At 32.1% G+C, this 10,605-nt stretch overlaps 2 protein-coding genes across 2 annotated transcripts; both read right to left on the bottom strand.

Annotated features, from left to right (window-relative positions):
• Nucleotides 1–1,123: 1,123 nt before the first annotated feature.
• Or5w20 (olfactory receptor family 5 subfamily W member 20) lies at nucleotides 1,124–2,056 on the bottom strand. Its single transcript, NM_001000332.1, is given in 1 exon segment — nucleotides 1,124–2,056. A coding segment is annotated over 1 exon segment (933 nt).
• A 6,823-nt stretch (nucleotides 2,057–8,879) lies between these two features.
• Or5w19 (olfactory receptor family 5 subfamily W member 19) lies at nucleotides 8,880–9,812 on the bottom strand. The gene has a single exon (NM_001000331.1). The coding sequence runs from the start codon at nucleotides 9,810–9,812 to the stop codon at nucleotides 8,880–8,882; it is 933 nt and encodes a 310-aa protein (NP_001000331.1).
• Between the last annotated feature and the right edge of the window lie 793 nt (nucleotides 9,813–10,605).

Raw genomic sequence — 10,605 nt, 5'->3', positions numbered from 1 at the left:
TTATAGTCACTGTTTTACAAATGATAACTACTCCATATATACTTAAATAATAAAGTACATAGTTAAAGTACATGGTATCACTGAAATTTTTTATTTGCAACAATCCTTTTTGATATGATAATCACAATGGAATTACATACTTTTATTTTTTATTTTTACATATTATCTGCAATGTAGGAAATGGAGTGGTATTTATAGTATACCATCATTTCTACTTTTGAGCCAAGAATATTGTCAGTCTACATTGAGAGGGAAAGTTTAAAAATACAGAGAACGATGTACACAGACCAATGCCATTTAGCGAGAGCTATTAGAAAAGTGCGTGTTAAATCAGAACTGGGAAGGCAAAAGTGATTGACAAGCTGAGTAAAGATGCAAAATGGAGATATTTGGGGCTAGGGTCAGCTTTGACAATACTGATGCTTCTTGCTTTTCATTTCTTTACTTTTCTCTTAATTTTTTTTAGTTTATCTTACATTATACAAATTCTTGAAGTACAATATAATGTCAGGAGCTTAGTGTACATTACATAATCATCAAATCAGCCAGTTGTCATATTCATTACATACAAGGTTTAACATTCCTGTAGGGTGGGATGGCCAAAATAATCTTTACTTATTTTCAATTATGTTGCATAGTATTAATTGGTATAAATTAGTCAGACAAATTTTTATTAAAAACTAAAATCATTCTGCTTTATTTATTCTAAAAGTACAACATGAAATAATTAAAAGTGAATAATGAGTGCATAGACATTTTAATACAGTTTGAATAGAAGAGATAAAACTTCTAATGTTACAGTATAAATACTCACCCTACTCCCCAGGAAATGCAATTTAAAGACCTTTGCTATTTGTTCATCCCACTTCTGACTCTTTTATACCTTCACATATACGACTTACATGGCCAGATCAGCATGTATGGTTCCAGATTCTGCCTCTAAAATTAATCATTTTATATATAATTCTCCATTGTTTCTTAAAATGCAAGTACTAAAATATACATTATAATAACCTCTGCTTGAGGCTTATACTTATATAATACATTATTTGAACATACAAGAATATTTGTATTATGTATTTATATTGAAATATGAATGCATATGTGATATATACCTGTTGACTTAAATGGAAATTCTATTTCTCAGGGACTTTTTTACACTGGCTTTAACATCCTTATTCCTGAGGCTGTAAATAAGTGGGTTGAGCAAGGGTATCACAAGAGTATAGAATAATGAGGTCATCTTGTCTTGATCCAGGGAATAAGCAGAACTTGGCCGGAAATACATGAAAAGCATTGTTCCCTGGAAAATTGCAACAGCAGTCAGATGAGAGGTACAGGTGGAGAATGCTTTGAACCTGCCCTCAGTGGAGCGGATCTTCAAGACTGATGAGATGATGTAACAGTAAGAGATCAAAACTCCAGAGATGGTGCTCAGCTCAATAAACCCAAATAGGGTGAATATGACTAGTTCATTAACCTCCGTATCTGAGCAAGATAATAATAGGAGAGGAGGGACATCACAGAAAAAATGGTTGATTTCATTGGACCGACAGAAACACAAGCAAAATGTCAATGTTGTGTGTGTCAAAGCGTCTACCATTCCAACCAGATAAACGACAGCCAGGAGCTGATAGCACACCACTCCGGACATATCTACTGCATACAGCAAAGGGTTGCTGATGGCCTTATATCGATCAAAAGCCATCACTGCCAGCAGCACACACTCAGCATCTGTAAAAATGCAGAAGATAAAGAACTGCACAGCACAGCCAATAAATGGAATTGCATTGCTCTTGGTCATAAGGCCCACCAGCATCTTGGGCCCAACTGCAGTAGAATAGCAGATGTCTGAGAAAGAGAGGTGGCTGAGGAAAAAGTACATCGGTGTGTGAAGTTGGGGATTCATCCTTATCAAAATGATCATTCCAAGATTTTCAATAAGAATCATGAGATAAACAATTAGAAAAGTGGAAAATAAAATCACCTTTATCACAGGGTTATTGGTAATCCCCAGGAGAAGAAACTCAGTGGCTGAACAGTTCCCAACCTCCATTCTTCTTTGTTTTATAAACTGTTTTCAAATAATCAAAAAGACAAGTTAAAGATTATTTCCTTATATGTCCAAAATATTGTCATGGTATATAATTATATTTTTCCTATAAACTGTCTTTGAGAAACATTATAGATAAATATTCTTTTCAAAGAGACTATTATAATTTTTTTCTTTTCTACTAAGACTCTTTTTTAATGTCAGTTGTTAATATTTGTTTCTAAATTATGCATAGTTAACTCTGTAAGTTACTTATCTTGACAAATCTTACCCACTCCTAGGGACTATATTAAAATAAATTAAATATTGACCCTGATTCAAAGTGATACAAAAAATAAAGAACAGAAAATAAGAAGATATATGCCAACAAAATCCATTTGTTTGATCAAAAGAACACATTCATTGCTTATAGAAACATAACAGAGTTCACACACTATTAATGTGTCTCCTACATTAATAAATGGAAATTCTTCTGGTGATTTTCATAAAGGCAGTATTTAACAACAAACTATATTTTGAAGAAATATTCTTGCAGATGTCTTCACAGCTTTACCAGAATTTTTAAAAACCATTTGTTAAATTTACCAGATTCAAAATTCTAAGTGGGAGAACATTTGGATAGTGAGAAGACATGATATCATGTAATATAGAACAACAGATTCTACCAAGAACAGTGGCTTCTCATTTGTTCTTAGCTTTCAGTTGTATGTCTTCTTTTGATATGAAAATATTGGAATGTAGATAGAAATCTGATTCTTACTTTTTCTAGACTTAAATACAGTATTCATTCCATAAATTCTATAATTACTATATATAAGACTATTTGGATGGTTAATTATAATATCATTTAATAAGCCATACATTTACATGCACTTCATTACTGTAGAGTAATCTGAAACATAATTTACTGATGTCTTCTGATTAAAATATTTTCTTTAAAGTGCTTATACAAATAACAAGTGAGTAATTGATTCAGTATTAGCAAGAAAAGGTCATTGCTTATTATATTATAATGTATTTTTAAATGTATGAATTGCTCATTTACATATTAAACAATAAAAATTCTTCCATTTTTCAAAGCAAAATGCATTAGTTAAGCATAAATTATTATTAAATAAATAATATAGGAAAAAAGGAAGGAAGAAAGAAACTAACATACCTGAGATCTTTCTGTTCTCATCAGTGACACATGAACTTTGTGGATGACATTTTATTTTCACTCTGAGACTACTGGTATTTAAGTATGATAATCTTCTGCCTTTGATACACTCTTTTATTCATCAATGGTTAATTAGATTACTTGGTGATCTTTTCCCCTTGAGATAATAGAGCAACGTCAACGAAAGTTGAAATTATAACTTGTTACATGTACTGTATGGCTTAATTAGATTAGCACAATTGATATTACTACTTCAGGTTAAATAAATGTTACAAAACAACACATTTCCTTTAAAAAACACAGAATATACATGGTTTCAAAATTATCAATATTATAATTTTGGGATATTATGATAGTAATACATAGATAAAAATACAGTACATAAAACTACATTAAATCCAACTTATATATTAAGATATTAAAGTATACATGTATTATTTATAACCAAAAAACTCTTTCATTCTTTTATTTAGGTATTCTAGTAACAAGGACAGGTACTTAGTTTAAGGTATTGACAGATAATTATATCTTAACGTTATGAACACAGTTGAGTTTAGGCAAGGAATCTCTGGTTAGATTTAATTTGTTCTTAACATTTGCTGACCCTATTTTACTTACTTATGTAGCCTTTTCAAGATAGACCACTGGATTTCAATGTTATTTAGAATATAGGTTGATGTATTTTGATTGCTCATTTAAAATTAATTACTTCGCATAGTCTGATAAAGATTATATGTTTATTTTATAAACATTTGATGTTTTATATATCTAAAATTGTGGGGAGGCTAATTCAAGCATATCTATATCTATATCTATATCTATATCTATATCTATATCTATATCTATATCTATATCTATATCTATATCTATATCTATATCTATATCTAATCTATATCTAGCCTACTTACATGTTATTTGTTGAGAGAATCCTTAAAATCTACCCCTTAGCTATTATTCCAAGAACACAAAACTATAGTATTGACCATGGTCTTTAAAGAGCTCTTGAACTTGATTCTTCCTGTTTGAAAATTGAATCCTTCAGCCAACATTCCTGGCCATGGTGACTCTATTAGACTTTCTGCTTTTGAGTTCTTTGTCTCAGATTTCATATAAAGGAGAGATAATATCGTACTTGTCTTTGTGTGTGTGTGTGTGCATGGTGTAGCTTATTTCACTTACTATAATGTCTTCTTGGTTCATTTATGTTGTTATAAATGTAAAATTAGTTTTCCTTTTTATGCAAAGCTAAGTATAATGTCACTGTTAGGCAGTGAAAGCAGTCCAGTGATTTAGGAGGAAGCTGGGATGGAGAATTGGAGAATAGGGAGTTTATTTTAAGTGTTACTTATGCTATGGACAGAGAGGGACAATGACATGGTGGGAGATTTCCAGCTTCAACATGATGTGGCAGATGAGGGAACCTCTTCTTACACCCTTTAAGGGGTGATGATTGTATCAAGAGCTGAAGCTAGAGTCTTTGATGTGGCACTCCTTTAATGCAGATCCACTTTTCAGATGGCTGTGACAGAGGAGGGCTACTAGCTCAGGATCAATGCATAGTGTTCAATGTGGTGGCTGGTAGTTTCTATGAGATGAGGCTCCCACAGAGGTCAAATTCAAACATTATCTTCTTCTAGTCATTGTGTCTAGATGCCAGATTTTCTTTATCTGTTTATTTGTAATAGATGGACACAGGTTGATTCCATATTTTATTGCAAGAATAATGTCGCAATGGACTGTGGTGGTGCAAGTAGCCCGAGTAGAAATTGAGTACACTTCTTTTAGAGCATAGCCAGTGTTAAGATTCATGGTTCATAGAGTAATTCTGTTTTCTACATCAGGAGCAGCTCCCATGCATTTATACAGCTATATCAAATTACATCCTGAAACACTGTGTGGAATTTGCCTCACTTCTATATTCTTTTAATTAGTTAATTAATCAATCAATTTGCATTCCAAATATTCCCCCTCCTGTTCACTCTCTGACAGAGTCTCCTCCTCCACTCCCTTTCCTCTCCCCCCACCCTTTGATCTCTGAGAGGGTGAAGAGGGTGAGCTCTGCCCCCTGGAAATCCTCTAACCTTGGTGTAACAAGGATCTGCAGTATTAGGTGCGTCCTCTCCCACAAGCCCTACCTTTGTGTTTCATATGTGTCTGGCGCTAGGCCCATCCCGTGTATGTTCTTTGGTGTGTGTAAGATTCTTATTTAATGTGTTGTTAATAAATAGCTTTCTATATAATATCAATATTTATCTATCTCCATATTTTCTCAAGAGAAATACACCATAATTAAGCCATTAGATAATTTATATAGAGTAAAATTGAAAACATAAATCACAATCCTATACACAGATGATGCATGATCTTTAAAATCTATGACAACAATAGAGACACAGAGAGACTATTTTGTAATATCATTTAAGAATATATCTTTTAAAAGGGTTTGAATGAAAACGCTCTTCATGAAGAGAAAATGTTATTCTTAGAAGACATAGATTATTAAACAAAGATACATTTCTATGATAAGTATGGGATATACCTCATATCCCTATGAGATTTTTTTAATTAGGAAGAACAAGAGACTCCCTAAAACACATGTTGCCATTATTAACAATATAGTAAAATACTGTTCCTAAAGACATCATAAGTTTTCAGGATATAAATCTATAATTGAAGGCAAAACTCAGCTGGAACACACTTCCTGTTGCCCAGCCTTCATATTACTTGAAGGTACTATTCAGTCTCTTTCAGAAAAAAAAATCAGCAATGGTCTTAACCTGTTGTGATGCCTGCTAGTTACAATACCAAACTGAAAGACATGCCATGCTTATTAATGGAGCAGCAGCATCAATGGTATAGGTAACCAAATGCCTTGTGATTTGTAATGAGCCCCATGTCACTAGTATAAATCTTGAGAGCAAAACAAAACAAAATACAACATAACAAAAGTTTAATAGCATAGATCCTGGGAAATGAACTACTATTATATTGCAAGTGGACTTGTTGTTGAACTGCCTTCTAAACATTTATGATTATAGAAGTGGATTTATGCTACTAACAATCTTGGTAGGAGAAGCTTTGTGTATAGTTGTCAATAATTAGTACACAAATTGATTGGTGGATGCAGAAATGAGAAAAGATGACTGATTAGTACTCAGCCCTAAATTGAACTTTTTGTTTGAAAATATCACAGAAAAAAAAAGTATGAAAAACAGAATAGGAAAACATGTTGTGAATTGTTCTGGATATGACATGTCATTACTTGTAGAATAAAATCCTATCAAAGATCATTCACGAAGTTCTAATTAAAGTCAGCAAATCACAACCAAAGAGCATTAAATATGTGTGAATTTTGTGCAGGAAAATAATTTGCTCATGGGAGGACAGAAGGCAGTGAGACATGAGAAAAATCAAAGTACATTATAAAAATAAGCTATCATAAAATTGTCAAAGAATAAAATATTTAAAAATGGAAAATCACTTTTGATTTGTGTATTTAAAAGTAAGTAATCACAGACATTTTATATACAGTATTGTGTTTGTTTGTTTGTTTGTTTACTTGTTTGATGGGTTCCAAAGGTCCAATGTTGGGTCCTCACTTGTACAGCAAGCCCATTATACATCAATCTCTACTCAAAGGCCCCTCCTAGAATTTTTGTTAAAAGAATGTAAGAAATATATTCAAATTTGTACCATCTGTCCCTTGAATTTCTGCTACTTTGGGCTTCTAATTTTTCAGACTTTCTTGAGTTGAAATTAGTTCAATTTTTCTTTATATTTTCTTTTTTAACATTTTCTTATTCAAAGGGATGTGTGATTCATGAAGATGGAGTTTTTTACAGAATATTTTTATTAATTCTTTGAGAATTTCATACAAAAGAAACTATACAAAGCTAAAGTCGACAAGTATCTTAGACTAGATAGATCATCGGCTTCAGGAAAACATAATAATCTTAGAAGCTTTTTAGAAAGAGGTTTTAGTGTATGTGGTGTGCATGTGTGGGTGTGACACACTTTTGTTAAATTTTATCAACGTCTAGTACATTCTCAAGTAATATTATGTTAGCTTGCCTCTTATTATTTTTTTTATTTCTTTTTGTTTACATGTTTTTTGACCAACATAATAATATATTATTGTTTTGAGTGGCTGGACTCTGATAAAAGTATTTACATTGAAACATGAAATATACTTAATCAAGAAAGAAAATATTCCACAATACTTTAAGGAGGTCATTACAAACAATAGACACTGATATTTAACCAAGTATGAATATGTTTTAGGAAGAAAGCAAAGCTTCCTTAAAGAAATCATGGAGTAGTGCATGGTCACAAATTTCATCATACAGTGTCACTATGCCAGGGTTGTGTTTAACTCTTGATACATTTTTTAATAGTTTGGTACAAACCACTTCAGCATTCTGTGAGATTAGCAAGATAATTACTTCTTTTATTTTTAATATTGTAATCACATAATTTACCTTTCCCATCCCCTCAAAATTATTCAACTATTCTTACTAGCATTCTTTCACATTCATGGACCCCTTTTCATTAATCATTGTTTTATGCTTGGCTGTATGGGTATAGACTGACTATGCCCACAAAGTTTTACCTACAACACTGCCTAAACACAAGTTGAAGAAAAACAATAAAAACTAGACGTATTAAAGTGAATGGGGAAAGCCCATGTGGCTTAAATACAACACGGCCTACATGAAACAAACAAACAAATAACAAAACCCTTATAATTAAGGGATGTTGAGAGTTGGAAAAAATAGTCTTCTTCAGGGAAATCCATGGCAATTAGTAGTCAAGGGCCAAATGGTCAGCCATGAAAATATAAGAATAAGTGACATTTATAAATACTGAGCAGTTTATATTGAGACTATACATAAGTATATATATATATATGTATGTATATATATATATGTATGTGTGTGTGTGTGTTTGGAGATATATATACACACATATATATTTGGAGATAGACAGAGAGAGAGAAAAAGAGAGAGAGAGAGAACCCTGTAACCTACTTTGTTAGGACTTTATTGGTTTTAAAATGACAAGGTTTCTTTATCTCACTGACTAAGACTAATCCCTAAGCTTGTAAATACTTGATTCGTCCATCTCATCATGCGTCAGATCAATTGTAACTTGTATCTCAAACAAACTATATCTTGCTCTAGCAAGCACATTGTTTTAAAATGTCCATATTAAATAATAGTACAGTCTTTATTTCAGAACACAAGGCTGATTATAAAAAATGTTGTGTATATTTTCATGGTACAATATCTAGAAGTTTATGAAATTCAACAAGAAGTAAAATATTGGATTTACTATAGAATATAGGGTATATAATATGCAAAAATAGATATCAATAAACATTTCCTAAAACTGTGATATAAACACAAAGTGAAACAATAATCGAGTGAAATTGGTATCATATAAATAATTGAAAAACATTTTTAGTTAAGAAAACCATATGTTAATATAAGTTATATAAAAAAATACAAATGCAAAGATTTACTATACCTATTTTCAATAGCATATTAGCACAAACAAAAGCATTCTTAAACTAAAATTAAAAAATATGTTCTGTGTCATTAGTATAAATTTCCAGGAAGAAAAATCCAATAATTTTAAATAAGTGGATATGTACATGTGATGTATTGGTTAGAACCAAGTTTTTGTTTTCAGCTTTTGCAGGGCCTCTTTCACATCCTTGTTCCTCAGGCTATAAATCAGAGGGTTCAGCATGGGGATCACCAAGGTGTAAAAAAGTGAGGTCATTTTGTCTTGATCTAGAGAGTAAGAAGAACTTGGTCGGAAATACATGAATAACATTGTTCCCTGGAAAATTGCAACTGCAGTTAAGTGGGAGGTGCAAGTAGAAAAAGCTTTGAACCTCCCCTCAGCAGAACGGATCTTCAGGACAGATAAAATGATATAGCAGTAAGAGACAAGAACTCCTGAGATGGTGCTCAGTTCAATGAATCCAAAAACAGTAAATAAGGCCAGTTCATTGACTTGTATGTCAGAACAGGAGAGAAGGTAAAGAGGAGGTAAATCACAGAAGAAATGGTTGATTTCATTGGACCCGCAGAAACACAAGCGAAATGTCAGTGTTGTGTGTACCACGGCATCTACAATACCAACTACATAAACCACAGCCAAAAGTTGGTAACAAACCTTGCTGGACATATCTACTGCATATAGCAAGGGATTGCTGATTGCCTTGTACCGATCAAATGCCATCATGGCCAGCAGCATACACTCAACATCGGTAAAGATGCAGAAGATGAAGAACTGAAGAACACAGCCAAGGAAAGTAATTGAATTGCTGCTCTTAGCAAGCAGGTCCAATAACATCTTTGGTCCAACTGCAGTGGAATAGCAGACATCAGAGAAAGAGAGGTGGCTGAGGAAAAAGTACATTGGCATGTGAAGCTGATGATCCACCCTGATCAAAATTATCATTCCAACATTTTCAATAAGAATGATGAGATAAACAATTAGAAAAATAGTAAATAAAATCACTTTGATCACAGGATTATTGGTAATTCCCAAGAAAAGGAACTCAGTGGCTGAACAGTTCCCAACCTCCATTCTTCTTTGTTTTATAAACTGTTTCTAAATGATCAAAACAATGACTGATTAGATATTTTTACATGTTTGGATATTGTTATGCACTACAATAATATTTTACATGTATTTATGTTCAAAATAAGCATAGGATAATTAAAAGAGGAATTTGTATAAAATGTTTCTAATTTAGTTGACACACGTCTACAATGCATATGGTTCAGCAAACATTTTTTCTTAACCTAATCGGTTATCTATTATTACTATTATTATCTATTCTCACTGAAACAAACTCTAGGTCCAGATTCAAAAGATATGAAGTTAGTGGCAATTTAAGTGAAAAGAGCCAGAATAAAAAATAATTCATTTTTGCACAAAAATCCCATTATTGCCTTAAAGAAATAATAATTTTAGCATTATTGCTGATATTTTAAGTAAATTGATGAATAAGGAATAAGAATTATTCTAACAATGTTTAGTGTCAAAGTTATACTTGAAATGCAAATGAGTTTTAAATATATTCATCACTGAGTGTCAATGTTTTGTCAGAAATTTTATAATCCCATCATAAACTTCATCTAACTGGGAAATATGAATCTCCTAATAGTAAAAGGATATATCATAAAAAGTTAGGGTTAAACACTTGACATAGAATAGTAAGGACTAGAGTTAGCTTAGTGCCCATGTAATGTCAAGCATGTGTGATTTTCAAGATGTAATTGTGGCACCAAGGAGGAGCCTCTGAAACAAAAAGGCCAGTTACTCTAAAAAATACTAAGCTCTATGTTCAGTCAGAAAATTTAATATACAAATTAGA

The sequence above is a fragment of the Rattus norvegicus genome, chromosome 3 (genome assembly GCF_021556685.1).
Source record: "Rattus norvegicus strain SHRSP/BbbUtx chromosome 3, alternate assembly SHRSP_T2T, whole genome shotgun sequence".
In the NCBI taxonomy this organism is placed as follows: domain Eukaryota; kingdom Metazoa; phylum Chordata; class Mammalia; order Rodentia; family Muridae; genus Rattus; species Rattus norvegicus.
Note: the sequence above shows the minus strand (reverse complement) of the source record. Positions and strands in the feature narration are given on the sequence as shown.

Coding starts and splice junctions, on each gene's coding strand:
- Or5w19 (NM_001000331.1), bottom strand. CDS start 9,812: ATGGAGGTTGGGAACTGTTCAGCCACTGAGTTCCTTTTCTTGGGAATT.